At 42.9% G+C, this 17,452-nt stretch overlaps 1 protein-coding gene across 1 annotated transcript in view; it reads right to left on the bottom strand.

Moving 5' to 3' along the window:
* Positions 1-17,452, bottom strand: part of LOC128792413 (cytosolic carboxypeptidase 6-like) — a 163,472-nt gene that overhangs the window by 26,006 nt on the left and 120,014 nt on the right. The window contains exons 6-7 of the mRNA XM_053950822.1: positions 5,439-5,578; positions 5,080-5,250 (exon numbers count right to left, since the gene is read on the bottom strand). Of these exons, the coding sequence (XP_053806797.1) occupies positions 5,083-5,250; positions 5,439-5,578 (308 nt within the window). The 3' untranslated portion in view covers positions 5,080-5,082. The remainder of the gene's footprint in view (positions 1-5,079; positions 5,251-5,438; positions 5,579-17,452) is intronic.

The raw sequence follows: 17,452 nt of genomic DNA, 5'->3' as shown, positions 1-17,452 counted from the left end.
CAGCTGAGTCTCTCCATCCTGTCCCATCCAGATGGTGCTCCAACTGGATGCAAATCTTCAGACAACACTTTTGAAACTAGAACTAAAAACCCAACAACAACAACAAATGTAACTGAGTGAATTCTGTGCCTGTGAAAGAAATTTGCTGTGAGAGGGCAGGAGAAAAGAGCCAAAGGCCTTAAATGCCTCCATAAGAGATATTCAGACCTGACCCTGGGTGGCTGGAGCCCTGGTGGCACCAAGGGTCAGGATATGACCCCACCACTCCACACCTGAACTGTAAGGCCCAGCCCACAAATGTCTGTGCTTCCAAAATACCAAGCCAGCATGGGCTGGGTTCAAAGAAAAGCATGTCACAGTTCCTCTAGTTCAAATACGTTGTTATTGGTCGGGTCTGACTTTTTTATTTCTTTTAAACTTATAAACAAGAGAAGGACATTGCCAAGTTCTCTCTGTGGGAATTGAATCAAGACCATAAAGCCATGTAGAGAGGAAGGGTGGTTGAAAGGAAATACTGGGTTTTGGTCCTATGAGGTGAAGGATTTCTAACCCTTCCTGAACACCCATGAGATTATTTACACAAATTCCTTTCTGGGTCCAGAGCTTGGGGAGCCTGTAAGGTTCCTGACACAAGAACAGCAAGTGAGTACACAACAATCCAGGAGAAAGTAAATGTGAGCTGCTTTTAGATCAGCTACCATGCCATTATAAAGGAAGCTCCTCTACCTAAATGGCTTCACATTAATTTTCTTCTTCTGTTTCACACTCTTCCCCCTTTATTGCCCCACTTCTCCAACAATACAAATTATTTTGGCTTGGACGTGTTTTCTCTCCAGCAGTTCAATAATTTGGAGACAGCAATGCATCAGAGCTCTCAGTTGGAAAGCACATTCAAACATTTACTATTCTCTCCTACGCTGATTACTCACTCAGAGTGCTTAAAAAAAATAATAGCAACATTAAAAACCAACAAAAATACCAACCTAAAATGAAAAGGGGAATATGAAAGTATACAGCATTAAAATAAACTCTGGCTCCCTTGCCAAAGTCATTAATAATTTTGGCTTTCAAAAAAAAAAAAAAACAAAAAAAAACCAACCCAAAAAGAAAAAATTTGGATTGCTCTGCTCTTCAAGTATCAAAACATCCAATTAACACAGCTAATTAGCGTCACAAACAGCAGTCAAAAGAATGGTAATTTAGATTCAGGATTTCAAAGGTTTCTTAATCCCAGGCCAATGCAACTAATCTCTCAGAGGCTGAAAGTGTTTTGTTATTGCAGTGCAATTGTATAGCATCCCATCAATTAGTGGCATTGCAGGGAACACTCACTTACATGATTCATTTGTATAATCAGAACCTAAAAAAAAAACTTGGCGGGGTGGGGGGGAGGAGGGACAAGAAGGAACAGAAAAAGCTAGCCCCTTAGAATGTGCAGTATCAATTTTTCTGAATAATTTATACCATAGCTGGAAATGATTGTGAGTAGCACCACATCCTTCCCAAACTGAGCGAGCAGGTGAAAGGGCTTTTGCTAGTTTTTTAAGAGATTAATAGGAAAAGTAAAGCCAGCCCCACAAGTGACGTCAGCTGGCCTGAAATTAGATGTGCTGGCTGATATGAACATTTTCTTAGAAAGGGAAATGAAAAGCTCCCTTTCTCACCACCCTTCCCTTTATGCAGAAAACACAAAAATAGCAAGACTCTTAAGAGTCTTACACCAGTTTCTTGCACATTATCCAGCGATTTGACTCCAAAACCTCCCGGCAATCCCAAAGTTTACCATGCATCTTATATCATCCTTCCCACTTCTGAAAACCCCCTTCTACCAGTGAGTGGGAATGCTTGACTGCTGGCATCAGGATTCTTGTCTTGACTACAGAATTCACCAAATTAAGCTTTGAAGGTATTTCTGCCACACCCTCTACTCACTGAGATCATGCATCAGCTCTTATTTTAGAGGTTAAGTCCACTGGAAAACAAACAAAGTCCAAGTTCAACACAAACTTCCTCTTAATTTGCCATGTTTCTAAGTTCTAGACCAGCAAAAACTTACTTTCTGATCAAAACAACACATAGTGCCTGAGCTCTGGAATCAAACCATCATCTTCTGTGAGCCTGACAAGATGAGAGGATTATGACAAAGATGACATTTCATAATAATGGTGGTAAATCACTGATTTACTTTAAGGAACCTCTATGCAGAGCTGAGCTGTTCAGTACAGCTCACACCTGGAAGAACAGAGTGTTCCAAATCTAAAATCAAAGCTTTTTCTTCCCAGTATGTGCACACACTGCCCCACACCTCCTCACCACAGGGCCTTTCAGCTCCATTTCCTCTTGGGTACAGAGCTGACTTCGAAACCATCAGCATTTCTACTGCAGAGGTACCTGAGGGCTTCTCTGTTCTGCATGTCACAAAATTAAGTCTATGCTTAGAAGAGGCTGAGGGTAAAATACTCATTACAAAGCAATTGGTTCTACCCATGGTATCCTTTCTTCAGGTCTGAGAAATCCTGAAAGCAAATGGACTTGAATCAAAACACAATCAAGCTGATGGAAAATGGATAATTTATGACAGGAGGGAACCTCTGCCCTCCCCAATTCTAATTTCTAGCTCCTGTATCAAGCCTGCCATACAACTGCAGTTAATAAGATTGCATTGAATGAGACAACCCATGAGCAGAACAGGTTCTGCAATGAGGTAAGTGCATGGCCAAATCTAACTGAAGTCAAGAACAGGGAACATACAAAAGCTGGGACCACTGTGTACATGAGCCCAGTAAATGATCCCAGTATCAGTTCTGGTCAAGGCAAAGTAGGTATAAAAGAGTTGCTCAGAGGTGAAAAAAGTTAATGCACAAATACAGTGCTCACTCTTGAAACCATGACCATGTTTTAAGGCATAAAGCACTAATGAAGATGTATAGACTCAATCTCATGGACTTATAGACTGTATCTTTGCCTCACTTATATTAAGCTCTGGCTGGTCTCACCCACTCAATCATCCTTAACAGACTCATTGGTATCAACAGCTCCTTTTTTTCTGTACAGACAGGGCTCCTCATATGCTGCAGGTTTTGATATGAAGTCTAAAGAATGGATAATTATTAAAGGGTGCTTGGTTGTGACTGGACACTGTACTGGTTGGGTTGAGCTATTACCATTCACTCAAGAAAAATTAGGAGAAAGACCTTTAGGAAACCCAGACAATGCAAAAAATTTCTCTGAACACTATAGTTGATTAATGCATCTTATTAGAAATGGCCCAAATGGGAACCTTATCTATGAATTCCTTCACTGTTTTGGGACTGAGGAATTCTCAGATCAAAGTCTGCCTGCATTATTTTCACAATGGAACAGGTGTTAAAAAAGAGAAAGAGAGAATCTATATTCATTTCTGGTTGGCAACAATCAGGATGTTTACCAGCCTTGCAGGATTCAAACCTCAAGGGCAGGTTTCCTTAGGAAAGAAGGTGATCCCATAGAAACATTTAATTATTTCTTTTAAAATAGTGAATCTCAGAGTGACCAAATCACTCAAGAACACAAGGGATACCTATCCTTAACTCTCCCCCCACCCAAACATATCCTAAATCTCTGTACCATTTAGCTTAGCTGACACTAAGGCAGGACATTCTCTGCAGTGCATATGCATACAGGTGACAAAATTCAATTATTCAAATTATGTGTCGCTTTAACTGTTGTTCTGCTGTTGTATAAAGAACAGTTCCTATCAAATGATTAAAGCCACATTCTGGTTCTGTCTCAAAGGAGGAAGTGGTATTTTGATCAAGATGGTTCCAGATTTTTCACATCCTGCTCCAGCTTGATAACAGAGCTCATGGACAAAAGAGAATGCAAAGGTAGGAGCAGGTATCTTAAAATAACACTGCAAAAGTTACCAGGTGGCTGGTGAAGTCAGGTTTTAGCTGAAATCATGCTTCTCAGCCTGAAGCTTGAGCAGTAAGGTTTGGCTAATTAAACCACAATAAAGCCTGTACTCATAAATAAACACATATAATCTATGGATCATATACTCCAGTAGCTCATTTTCCAAAACTCACGTTCCTATTGTATAAAATGGAAAGAATATTTGCCTTCCTCTCTAGAGCAGGCTGAAATTCATCAGCATAAAGGTTATTGTTTAGGAGCTCTGAATTACTACTCTTTATGTAGGGCACATTTTCACAATTTCTTTCACCTTGCTGTTTCTAGAAGTGTTTGGAAATGTGCAATAGATTCACAGCCATAAAGAGTCTTTGTTTGACCAGGAAAAATATCTTGAGGTCTGGACTTCCTAACGCTACTGAGTCTAAGTGAGGTGCTGAAATAGGATCTTAGCATCATTTCTATGCATATTAGCTCAGAGTTAATAGATAGGTACATAGATCTACATTACAATTAATAAGTGTGGCCAGGGGAAAGTAGGTCCCACAGCACACCTTTCAGAAGCAAGCCGTTATTAATCAGCATTTTAACGAAGCATAATTACAACAGCTTATGGCTCCCACCAGGTAAAGCAATAATTATAGGTGCAACCAAATAAACAAGGAAAATAATTACCTATTTCTCAGAGCTAATATTAATTTAACCAGGCTTGGAGTGATGGCTAGACAGACAGCTTGGTGCTTTCACACTGCCAGTCAGAAAAAAAACTGCTCTGATTAGAGCAAAGTCACAGCTGCCATTGTTACAGAGCAGGGAAGGGCACAAAGTGCTTTTCATCTCCAGAATACCTCCTAGATTTTAAATTCCCTCATGCCCTGTGTGTGAGAAGCACACCTTCTCCTGGGAAGATGGGGTGAGACATCCTGTACTGAGACACAGAGCCATGCTGGATGGGCAGTGTGCAAACAGGCAGCTCTGAGCAGGGAGAAGTGCCCTCCATGGGAAGGGTGGGCAGGACACCACGCTTCCAGGGAATCTCTGCTTGACAGGAGAGTTAACCACTGGCAGAGGAGGTCCCTGAGTTAGTCCCACCACTGCAAGTGCCTTAAGAGTAAACAGTGCTGTTCAGATGGATCAGCAGAAACTGTTTATTAATTACTTTCCAGAGCAATTTCTGCTCTGCCATACCTTCTATCCACGGAGAGCAGCAGACACAGACACATCAAGTGCTGCTGTAATAACTGGAACACTCCAGGCTTCCTCTGGATTATGGTGGCTTGTAAGCACACCCCCTCCTGGACTCAGTGAGGCTTTCTGATTGCATTGGGGATCTCCCACTGCATCAATGCAGGCAAGTCCCTAGCATATGAAATAAAAACTAATGAAAGTTTTGGAATTTGTTTTCGTGATGCTCCCATCTCTCTATGGAAACACAAACAAAGAGGCTGATGATGATTTATTGCCCACCACCCAGTGGTGTTTTTTATTCCAGCTCTAATATTGTTAAATATTAATACCTTAATGATTCTAATGCATGCTGGTATTACCTGGTGATCCCAAGGAAGGAGGTGGGGATCAGGGAATATGGTGGAATGCTGCCAAGCACAGGCTGTTCCTCCCAAGTCTTGGATTCTGCAGTGTAGTAGCAGAAATAGGCAAGGAAAGTATGTAGGTAGCAGGACTAGCACTGCACAAAATCACAAGCTGCTGGGTCAAGGCTGAGACCAAATGATATTGGTAGTGATGTCATTGTGACACGATCACAGCGTGGCTCTGCTAAGCCACATTTGTCCTTAGGCCCCTTCCCAGCCCTGTGAGTCTTTCAGCAGCACAGTTTCATTGGGTTCTCCAGTGCTTCAGAACAAATTACACTGGTAAACAGATTTATGGCAACGCTTCATGCTGAAAGACCAGCTCTGTCTTTGAGCAGCATCGATTCCTCAGGCTGGCCCAAGTCAGCACAGACCTGTCTGACTCCAGCCAAACAGCAGGGAGGAGAGAACCAGCCATTCTGAGAGCTCACTAAACTCAGCTCACTAAACCAGTTCAAATCCACAAACCATTTCCCCTCTTCTCTGAATGTTTTACACTACACTGAAAGTTGTAGTGTTTGGCTCTGCCAAAGAACAAGTTCAGGAGCATCATTTGCTAGGGATGCTTTGGCTTCATAATCAGAACAGCTCCTTCATTCTCATTTTTTCCTTTTTTATTTTTTTTTCTCACAAGAATTACCAAGCCTGAAAACATTCAGTTGTGTTTCATATTTAGCAAAGTGTCTTTGCACATCCATGCTGATGAGAGAAAACAAAGATAAAAGGAAGCCACAAAAAGAGATGGGGTGGGACTTAAGGCATTTCTGATATTAATAAAAACATAGTGACATAAGCACTCCATGTTCTCCTGAGTAGGTCCAGAACTAATCATTTGGGAGAAGGCTTGATATGTTTCAGCTAAGCTTAGCCAAATCCTAAAGCCATTTTAGCTTCACCATCACTAAATGGAGGCTTATGCCACTGTAATTTGGGCTTGAATTGAAGACATGAATGTCAATAGAGTCAAGAGGTTTGGATACAAGCGGGGTGGAAAATTTACCCTGCGGAGCAGATTTTGCCCCTTGCAAAAGCTGTACAGCAAGGATTATACAGAAAACGAAGCTATATTGCCAAGAGGAGCACATTTAAACTCTTCAGGAAATGTTTATGTAATTTTATTATTTCTTTAATTTAATTTCTTAAAATCTCTTTCTCTCCCCTCTCCAAACAGTAACCATGAAATGATGCACTGGAAGGAGACATGGTGGTGCCAAATTCTCCTCAGCTGTGATGCTCTAAGCTCAATTTGAACTGACAAGGTGCCTGCACGAGGTGCTGAACCAAGCACTTGCCTTGTGAAAAGCAACTTTTCCTTGCAACAGAGGGCATTCCTGGTCTCAGGACCATTGTCCTTCTGTCCCCCCACCTTTGCATGGCACAAAATAAGGGAAAGCTTCCTAGCATCCAACAGTACATGAAGGCAATAGGTATGTGACCCAGATGTCTGGGTCACCCACATGGGTTTTTTTAACCTGAAATGTTGTCCCATGGATTCCTTTGGGCCAGATGCAAAAACAGAGCTAAAACCTCCACAAGCAGTTAAAAAGCAATCAGAATTCCTAGGACACTGCTGGAATTAAAATAGGTTCAAACCCTCGGTGTTTTATAAAGTCTTGGGAGAGACTTATCTGTATTTTAAATGCCTCTAAAAACCTTCACCCGTCTTTTGCCTCAGTTCATCTATTTTAAGTACAGTAATAAGCATCATCTCTTGCCTCAGAAGTGTGCTATGACATTTCCTGAAATACATTAGTCAACTCTCAGGAGAGGTCCAAGGGGCAGAAAACTCTTTACATAACTATTGGTGAGGAGGAGAACTCATCCCATGCTAACCATGGTAGCATTTCACAGGAAAAAGGCTCAAAGAAAGGAAATGTTTTAAGAAAACAGTTTCTACTCAGCTGCTGTCTAAAGAAAAATATGAAGCCTCCACTGAATTTCCTCCAAATTTTTCTCCTTGGAAGCTTGTGTGTTACTCCAAGTAGCTTTAGGAATCTTTCCAGGCAAATCAAACTCAAAGCTGTTGCTGCTGGCTACCTGAGTCACTTGTACAAAGGATTTTCCATGCCACTTTATTTAGAAGGATGTTACCTTAACTTCAAATTCCAAGTATAATTACAGGGAAGGTTTTGTTTAGCCTGGATGCAAATTTAATGTGTGGCTGATCAAAGCAGGCTCTGCACATATCTGACTTCACAGAGCTACACTGGCAAACTGGTGCAGGGCTTTCCAGAGAGAAGGAAAATACACTGGAACGGTGAGAGTACATGAGGGATCAGCAAGGATGCAAAACCATCCATCACTGAAGGGTGGGACAAAGTCCAGGTACGGGCTGGAAGAAGTCCTCTGCAGAAAGAGAGCCTGAAGGCCAAGGTAGCTTCTCCCAGCTGGTTGCCATATCCTCACACTCCATAAAGAGCCGCACCATTGAGAGAATCAGTAAAATGTCTCTTCTGCAGCCACCAACAGGCACACATTTAGAGGAGTTGCCTTGAGAACCAAAGTCACTCTTTTTCTTTTGCTTAAATGGCAGATTAAAAATACGAGTGAGGTACCTAAAGTCATCACTGTCCTTCCCCATCCCTCTGCCTCATCTCCTGAGTCCTGAAATACCCAGACCTGGCTAGAGGTCCTGTCCCCGCTCCATGTGTCCTGACAACCAGAGATGTGAGAGCTGCTGGTGCCAGTGTCCATGAGAGGACTTGTGCAGCTGGGACCTCACTGGCTTGGGTCAGAAATTTGGCCACTCATGCAGAGCACACAATCTGAAAGAGATCTGCCACCTCATCCAGCTCCTCTTCCTCCCAGGCTATGAAGCCAGGCTTACAAAGAATTGCAGGTTTCTTCAGGTCTCTATGAAGCCAGGCTTACAAAGAATTGCAGCTTTTTTCAGGTCTGTGGTATCTCCCGTAGAAGTTGAGGCTCTGGGAGCTGTATGATTACTTGAGATTTCCCCAGCATTCATTTAAAAATGCAATTGTAGGCTTCACAGTTGGAGAGAAAAGCTTAATAATGCAACTGTATGCAAACCTAAAAATAGACTCAAAAAATTTAAAAGACTCCCAAATACAACTGGCAATGCTAGTTTCCAGCTTCACTGGTGCATTCCCTTCACTTCAAGCTTTTCTTGCAAGCACACGGAAACCAGGGAGAGAATTAAAAAGACCCAAAATGATGAAGAGGAACACATAACTGTAAAGGTTCAAAAACATTGAAGCAAGAATTAGGAGAAGATGCAGTGCCAGAAATTAACTCATTTACAAAGCCTGCCTGGACTGCTGGGGTCCCTTTAACTGAGCACACTCAGCACAGAAATGAGTCCACATTTATGCAATGAAAATGCCGACGAACGTCATCACCGTGCAATGGCTTCAAAATTGATTTGTAGGGGGTAGGAAGATTTTGTTCCACCTTCCTTAGTGGGGAAGCCAGACAGAACTTTAAGCTTTATTGACTCTGGTATTACAATCACAGTTGCTGGTCTTTCAACCTGTTTCAGAATTGGAGAGAGGTTTTCTTCTCTGTATGACTGGATACTGTGGCATGGTCGATTCTGTGCTGAATTGAAATTCATCAGAGCCTGCTTTGTCTCAACAGAGTAATAAAAGCCTAAAACGTTATTATGCATGAAATGGTTATGGAGCTGGTGAAAGGGTTGTTTCTCCCCCTTGTTGCAAAAAGGGGAGGAGAGGGGAAATATCTGACCTGACAATAAAAAGTGGCTGGAAGAAAGATAAGTATTTCATATAAAATTGGCTCTGCCTGCAAAATTGAGTAAGAGAAGCAAAAAGCATCAAATGGATCTCAGAGAAGGAGCCCAAATGATGAGATAAGAACCTCACCCAGGCCTGGTGCTGCTCAGTGCAGGAGACTCAGCTGAAATCTGCCTCTCACAGTTAACCCAGTGTTTAAATACAGATGCACTCTGCACATTCACCTCTTTTCTTGATCTTCTAACATGAAACATTAGCAGATACTCCAGGGCACAATGCAGTTGTGCCAACACAACACAGGGCTCCCCTGGCTCCAATCCTGCAGAGAATTATGCACTTACAATACCCCTGCGGCCCAAGTGAGCATTTGTAAAAATTCCTCATGGAATCAAAAAGCCTCAGCAAGACCCAGCTTTCCTAATGGAAACTAAATTGGGAAAATATATGCACACAGTCGCAATATGACTAAAGGCAGAAGAGAACCTTTGTAACAGGTGAAGACAGATCTTTAGAGGCTCATCTGTCCCAGCTTAAGCATTGCCCATGGAATACCTGTGGTTTAGGCTGCATTTTGTGCTGTTTGAGGCAGACTGGGGGCAATGCTGCTGTGTCAAACTCTGGCTGCATGTGCAGTTGAAAGGGGGCAGCTCACACAGGCACTTCTGGATGAAGGGCACACTCTGTGCAGCTTTGCTCTCCAAGTGCCTATTAGAGTTAATTAGCAATTAAGTAATTGAATTATATACAATTGCACAAAACACATATGCATATACACAGATAAGGACTATGCACTAGGGTGCATATGTAAATATATATAGATATAGCTATATATATATCTATATCTCTATATACAATCTGTTCAGTGCCATGTACACATAAAATAAAGACGCAGGAGGAACTTTGCCCTTGCTGAAGTGGATGGGGGTTTGCTAATTTGCATGGATGGTACCCAGGATCTGCCTGTGGCTGTTGCCCACCCATTCCAGAGGCAGTTCCATGACAGGGCAGCCTGCACCTACATACTCTCACCTGCAGGGTCAGACTGAGACTCCCTTGCTGAACAGGGTAGCAGGAGATTTAAAGCCATGCTAAACACCCTTGAGCTGCTAGGCACTTCCAAGATTTTGAAGGAGGTAAGAAAAATTCCCAAACATGCACTAAACAAACTCACAATGTCTATGTGCTTCTGTAAATCGCTCGATATAAACCAAACATTGTTTACCCCCGTGAAAAAAAGGCTCATGAAAGTGTCTGGTCTCCAACCCCCTTGGATTCTCTCAGAGGGGGGCTCTCAAAGCAATAACTATTAAAATGTTCCTGCCATTTGTCTAATGCAATTCCATGCTCCACATCCATCTTTGGCGAGCTGACTTTCATTAACACTTCAAAAATAATTTAAGGTTTTCGCGGTGAAGGTTAGAAACTTTTCACAGCCCAGAGCTAATAGCTCTGCTGTTTACATGCTATAATGTCTTGATAACCTTTTCAAACATGCTGTGGCCGGCAGCTGGGACCTGTCCCTGCTATTTTTGTTCCCAGAATGTAACAGCAGAAATGCAATGACTTTGTGCCCCTGAAATGGTCACATTTCTTCTCTTTAGGCTTCACTTCCATTACGGCACTAACAGAAGGGGCCTCACCTTTTCAAGAGGCTCCCAGTGTACAGAAATACAACCCCGGCTGTCTTTTCCCTGGAGGAATGAAACATGCTGATTGTCTCACTGAAAAACCAGTCTTGGGGGATAGGAGGAGGTCTTGCCTTGCCAATCCAGGGGCGCCTTGGAGAAGGCAGTGAACGTACATGAACCATTTTGCTTGGAAGAATAAGGGTAGGATTCTTGCTTTCAGATGCTGGACGGACAAAAACACAATTCTACAGTGTTTATTCCAACACTGCAGCAAAACAAGTTCTGCAGCTCTCTTGCTTTGCTTGTGCACAGATTACAAATCTGTACTGGTGACATGGCAGGCTGGCAAACAGTAGCTGGATGCTGTGCCATCCATAGGCTAGAAAATGCTGTCTCTGTCAAAAAGCAGGGATCTCACTTGCTTCAGTCTCCTGCCTGCTCAACAGCTGGAACAGGCAGGCAGGATGGAAGGATGCTGTAGTTTCTAAAAAGCCTTTCTAAAAACATCACGCCAGCCTAATTTCAGCATACTGTCCTTAAAATTACTGGGCCAAAAAATGCCCTCAGACACAATTTACATGGAAATATTCAATCCCATGGAGAGCTCCAAGAGGGGTTTTCTCTCCCTTAAACCCAGAAGCAAATAAATGCAGCTGCTCCAAACTGATAGTGAGTAAAGGCCCTGAAGCTGAGAGAATAGGACCAGTCCATTCCTATTAAGTTAAAACATTAAAAGTCCTGGACAAGCTGTAAAAAACAGAGACATGATCAACTCAGTCAAATTTAGCAGGCCTGGGGGCACAACCATGATTTTCTCTCTCTCCTGGGAGCTCTGCTAGATACAGCTTGGAGCAGCCAGAAGCACCGCAGCACGTGTTACAAACAATGGGCTAAATGAGCCCTAAAAGAAATCGTTTTAATGATCATCTTTCTCCTTTTGGGCAGGGAAATGAGAGGCAGAGGTCAATTTGTGCCAGGCTCCCTGTAGCTTTCTTGAACCCATTCAGAAATCGGATGAGGTGAAAGGAGGGGTTGTGGATTCCTCCCAGTGCAGAGAGGGTTTCAAAGGGCCCAGTGGTGCCCATGGGTGACATGGGCTGCTGCCACCACAGAGAGCTGGTCCTGGAGAGATGGATCTGCACATCAGATCCTAGAGAGCACAGGGTAAAGTATTTCTGGCTACTACAGAGTCACTACCAAGTATCTTGAAGACAAGTACAGGCTTTTGATCTCCATCCAAGTGCTTTACTTTTTTAAGGTTGAGAAGTGATGACAAAAAACTTTTAAAGATTCCTTGGCTGGGAAGGAGAGGGGAGTAAATCAAAGAGCAAGGTGTACATCCTACAATTTATTGTGGCTTATTTAGGCAGTCTGGCTAAATACTCCACAGAAAGCTGCAAATTCAGCAGAAATTTTGCAAGGAGTTAGCGTGGCAAATGAGAACAGATAGTGATCAGGCTACAGAACAGCAAAGCAGAGTCACTGTTAATTAAGAGACCTAAACGATGAGGCCCGCTGAATTAGGTCAGTGAATATGCCCCTTCCTGCTCCAGTTTTAGGCTGTGCAAATGACTCCAAGCCAGGTCGTTTTCAGAGTTCCTGTGGTTGCCAGTGGCGCCATGTAATGGACGTGAGAAACGCCGCCAAGAAATACCCAACAATTTAGATCTGCTCTAGAACTGGGTCAACATACGGCAAAAGAAAATTAAAGTCAACAAATGCAAAGTAATGTTCATCGCCACACGAACCTCGGAACCCCTGCTAAGCCTAATTTATATAAATGGCTCTGAGAAGCTGACTACAAACTGGTTAAGTCTGCTGACAACACAGAATTGGGGAAGTGGACATGGAGAGGGAAGGAGCAAGCAAGCAAAGGAATTCTACAGGGTCCTTAGCTTTGCTGGATAATTTGGACAAGGTGCAGCAAATAGCTCCTAATGTTGACAAATGCAAAAGCAATACAATTTATTTGCAAGACCTCAGGACAAAATGGGAATTGCCTTGAACTTTAGTAAGGGGAGGCTAAAATGGCTACAGCAGGAAGTCAGCAGCCTTTTTCACACAGCCATATAATACATTTTTAAACTAGGAAAGAAATCAAAGTGAAGAGAAAGGGAAAAAAAAAGCCACATTCAGGTTGCCTAAAGATAACTGCCCAAAATCAGCAAAATGTACTTGCATCTATTATTACATCTCTACAGCAAAGTCTTAAGCTGGCAAAAACACCTGCATAGCTGATACTCTGCAAAGCCTAAGCTCAGGTAAGACCTTGCTGTAAGTGAACGCAGTAACCTTTGTGTGAGCCAGATGGAAAGGAGCTACAGCTAATTCTGGGTGACTTCCGAGTTACTTCTGGCAACGTCTGCTTAGAAATTTCACTCCTGTGTTACATGAGCAGCCCTAGAGTACAGAAATGACAATGTCCAAAACAAAAGCCTTAAAGAGAAGTTGTTTTTGTCACTGTCACAAGATTGATTCCAGTCGTACCCAAATGTGTTGCAAGGATGGATTTTCCAAATGATCAGGGCTTGAGAGGTGTCAGGAGATAAGGCAGTGAGAGGCCAGTTTTGAGGGACAGCTATCACACAAGTTCTAACCCTGCCCACGCCAGCATAGCCAAGTGATCACACTGCAGCACAGGGCAGGCTACAGAGATCAAGCCTAAAACTGAAAAAGAGGCAGAATCAACTTATTTTAAAAACAAAACTTCCCAGACTGTCCTCCATCTTCATAAAAGCAGTAGAAAGTAACCTTTTGGAGTACTGTAGTTCAGACATTAAGAGCAGACTGCACAATGCTTTGGCAAATATACTACACAGCCATGGCTGACCTAGATACAGAGAAGTGATCCATGCTGTAATAGTGAAATGAGCAGCAGGAAAACCTATAGGACTACTGTAGGCTATAAAGGGGGTGAGTTCAGAAAGGAACCTAAAAGAGAGGGAATAAAAAATACAACACAGATGACATCACAAGTGCGGTAGTCAAGGAAACACGTTTCATTTTTTCCCTCAGTTCAGAGCAAGCAATCATAAAATGGACAAAAATAGGAATTCAGAGCCATTCCTATCTTCTTCCCTGAGATTATACAACTTTCAGAGACAATAAAAAGCAAGGTTTAGTCAGTGTAGACTTAGGATCTAATCTTCACAAAGGTTTGATCTTTCAATGTTCAGCTCATAGTAATTTTGTTCCTCACTTCAATGCACATTGCATCAGCCCAGGAACAACAGAACGCTATGTACATGGTAAGAACTCCTTATCAGCCCCTTTTTGGGGTAGTCTATCAATCAGCAACTATGTGTTACAGCATTTTATTAGCTATTCTAAGTTAAATGCCAGCAGCATTGTCAAGGTGCTATAATTGTGCAGCTGAACTCCATTTTGAGTTTTTTTTATGAATGTCATCTCCTTGAGCCCAACAGCCAACAAGCCATTATGTTTCTTACCCCAAACTAAATGCCTGGGGGCTCACAGGACCTGCAGAATAGTACCAGTGTCCCCCTTCCACTCCCCAAAGTTTAGAAAGCAGGTAAGAAGATTTGCACAGAAACCGGTCTCACAGCCAGGGAGACATCCAGAGAGGATGGAAACCTTTTCTCACTAAAACAATTCAATCATAAAGCAGCAAGCAAGATCACATCAGAAAAAAAAAGGGGAAATAATGGATGTCAGGCATTGTATTTTGCCATTAGTTAACCAATGTATCCTAACATTACCATTCCTAGGGCAACACAAGAAACAAGTCTATCAGAGAGTCCCCACCTCTCCACACTATCCTGATTAAAGTAGCTCCCAGTCATTTCCAAATGTAAATTCAAAAAAGGTGCTTCTCAGTTTGCAAATTACTCAACATTTCTTGAAGCAGTGTCACACATTTGTCACAAGGGGATGCACATTCCTCTACTGCAGGACATGCAGAACCTGGAAAATGCCCCCACAAAGATTTAGTCCAAGGCTGGGAGGCACTGGCCATCCAGTGGCATTCTGAACCAGAGGAGGAGGAGCAATGCTGGTACCACTGCAGGACTGGAAGGAAGACAATAGATCTGCCCTCCAAATCCTGGGTGTTCATCTTACCAAGTAAACCTTCCATATGAGGTCAAGAAAATACTGATCAAAAAATATTGTTCCTTTTATTGCTTATACGTTTATTTCTTGCCCTCTCTTATGGAACGACCTAGCGAAAAAAAATTGTTTTCTTTTATTTCCTTTTAAGCTATTGTATCATCTTACATTTTCATGTTTGTAGAGATTCCTAATCTTTGAGTCAACAGTATAACTAATATTTAGATACTAAATTGGGAATCGTAAACAGATCAGTGGTTATTAAAGATAGCCTGATGCATCCTCTGGATCAGAAAGTTCTTGATGTCCTGACTGCAAAACCTGGGTGAATACTTCAGAATTTCCTCTGCCTTATGTCTCCCAGTTTGATTCATCTTTAGTACTATTCAGTAAAACTTTATTGCCACTAAAAGCTTTATCAAAGTGCATAGTGTTGCCTGAGGTCAGACCAGCCAAGCCTTGAGCCTCATATGAACTGTTTTGATGCATAGAAAATCTGTCTTTAACAATTCCAGCCTCTCCTAATAAACTGGCCCATCCCTAAAGAGCACCGACTTAGAAATATAATTAACCTCGATGTATGCTGCCTTGTGCAGCAAATAGCACTAGGAAGAAAGAGGGCTTTTTATCTGATTCACTCTTAACTACTAAATCATGATTCTTTTTATTACGTTTTTGTGCATTTCATCCTAGTGGGACATGGAAACAAGTTTGGGTAGTTTCATTGCCTGAATTTTCTGCTGCATACCAGCTGTCTGGTGTGGCTACATTCTCTGCCCTGGAAAAGAACATTTATTTCCCGTTTTTGTACTGTCTCTACCACTCTCCTAGGAGGGAAAGATCTTTTCCCTAACACAATTAAAATAAATATAACGAAATATTGCTTCATCCTATAGCTAGGCATTGTAAAGCCATTTTGTGGTGATGAAGTTATACACCTCCCAGTTTAATTCAGTTTCATATCTGTTCAGTTAAGCTGAAGGTTTGGCAGAGTATATAGTGCTACAGAGAGCCCAGACCAGACAGGACTAGACCTTTCATGGAGGTCTTGCCCAGGGATTGCTTCCCCAATACACTGGTGATCTGGGGAGCTCCTTGCTGCCAAAAATCAAGGAAATTAAGAACTTGACTGCATTCAAAAGAGAGGACGTGGCAGAGCCAGAGCACAGAAACATTGTTTAGCCTGTGGACCAGGGGAGAATGTGGGATGAGCAGCAGGGAAGGAGAAGAGAGACCCAGGAGGTTTAAGGGAAGATGGACAAGAAGCTGCACACCTCACTCACAGCACGTGGGCCTCCATGCCTTTCTCAGGTCACCCTGACAATTTGCTGCTGCGGGAGGAAGGGGAAGCCCTCACAGCCAGCTTTGCAAGCTGGGTACAATCCTGCTCCTGCTGCTTGTTGGAGAGCCAGGGAAAGGGTGACCTTGTTTGGCAGGGAGCTTTACACACACTGCGTGCCCATGTCAGGTCCCCAAGCCAGCACAGCACCCACCACACCAGCACCAGGCAGGTACAAACACACCACCCCTTGTTAGCAATTTCAGAAAAAGGCTCTGTTTAGCTCATGGAAGGCAAGGACCAGCACAATGTGCTCCCTGCACTGTTTCTGTGCCTTCCAGGCAGCTTGTACTGTTCATTGCAGGGCTGTGACAAGCGCCGCATTCACTCTTTCCCCCACATGCACTTTGTGTAGTATCTGGATTAAGGATGCCTCCTCTTGTCATTCAAACTGTCTGCTCCACTGCTCAGAGCTGAGCTGGCTGGAAAAGGAGAGGCACAAGAGCTGATATTCTCAACTTGCAGAATTTCTTCCATAAAGAAGGGATTTAGTATATTTGTTATCTCAATTTAGATGGAAAGACAAGGAGACAGCAAACACCCATGAATTCGAAGGGAATGAAGCTGCATAAAGAAAGTTGGTGAGAGGAGATTTGTCCCCGTAACTACCAGAAACATCTAATCTTCCTTCCTGCCTTGCTGAAAGAATCCTGTTATTGTTTGCCCAAATGCAGCCATCGCCAACTCTCATCCCCAAAATAATTAGACTTGTGACATTTAAATGAAGGACTTTGGCAGGTGAGAAACAGCAGAAGAAAAGCACAGCAAAATGCCATTCTATGCCAGCCTTCCAGGGAACAGTGATATGGGGCAGCCACAATCTGTCTGGGAAAAAGTGGGATGGGAGGAAAGGGGATGTGGGTTGTTGAAAAGGCTGCAAAGGCTCAAGGTGTCTGCCTCACTCATCTCACCTGTGTGTCTCTCAAGCAGAGGAGCAAAGTGCTGTTCCTGCGGGCTCCTGGTGAGCAGCAATGAAAAGAGGCACACAAAGTGATATTTCTCTCTCTCTTGCCTTGAGCAGGTGCCAGCAGAAAGCTTTGGCAGCTGCTGAGTGTTGTGCTCTGGGAATTTCTGCAGCACAGAGTGTTGGTCTCACTGCCACAGTTGGATGACACCAGACCTGTTGGTGACAATGAGCCTTACAAGGAGAAGTGAAGGTGTAAAAACAAGATGAAATCCAAGCTGTGTTCTTTTGCAGGGCAGAAAGCATTTACTGACGTC

Source organism: Vidua chalybeata, chromosome 9, assembly GCF_026979565.1.
Source record: "Vidua chalybeata isolate OUT-0048 chromosome 9, bVidCha1 merged haplotype, whole genome shotgun sequence".
Classification (NCBI taxonomy): domain Eukaryota; kingdom Metazoa; phylum Chordata; class Aves; order Passeriformes; family Viduidae; genus Vidua; species Vidua chalybeata.
The sequence above is the reverse complement of the archived record's forward strand: the minus strand, read 5'-3'. Positions and strand labels throughout refer to the sequence as shown.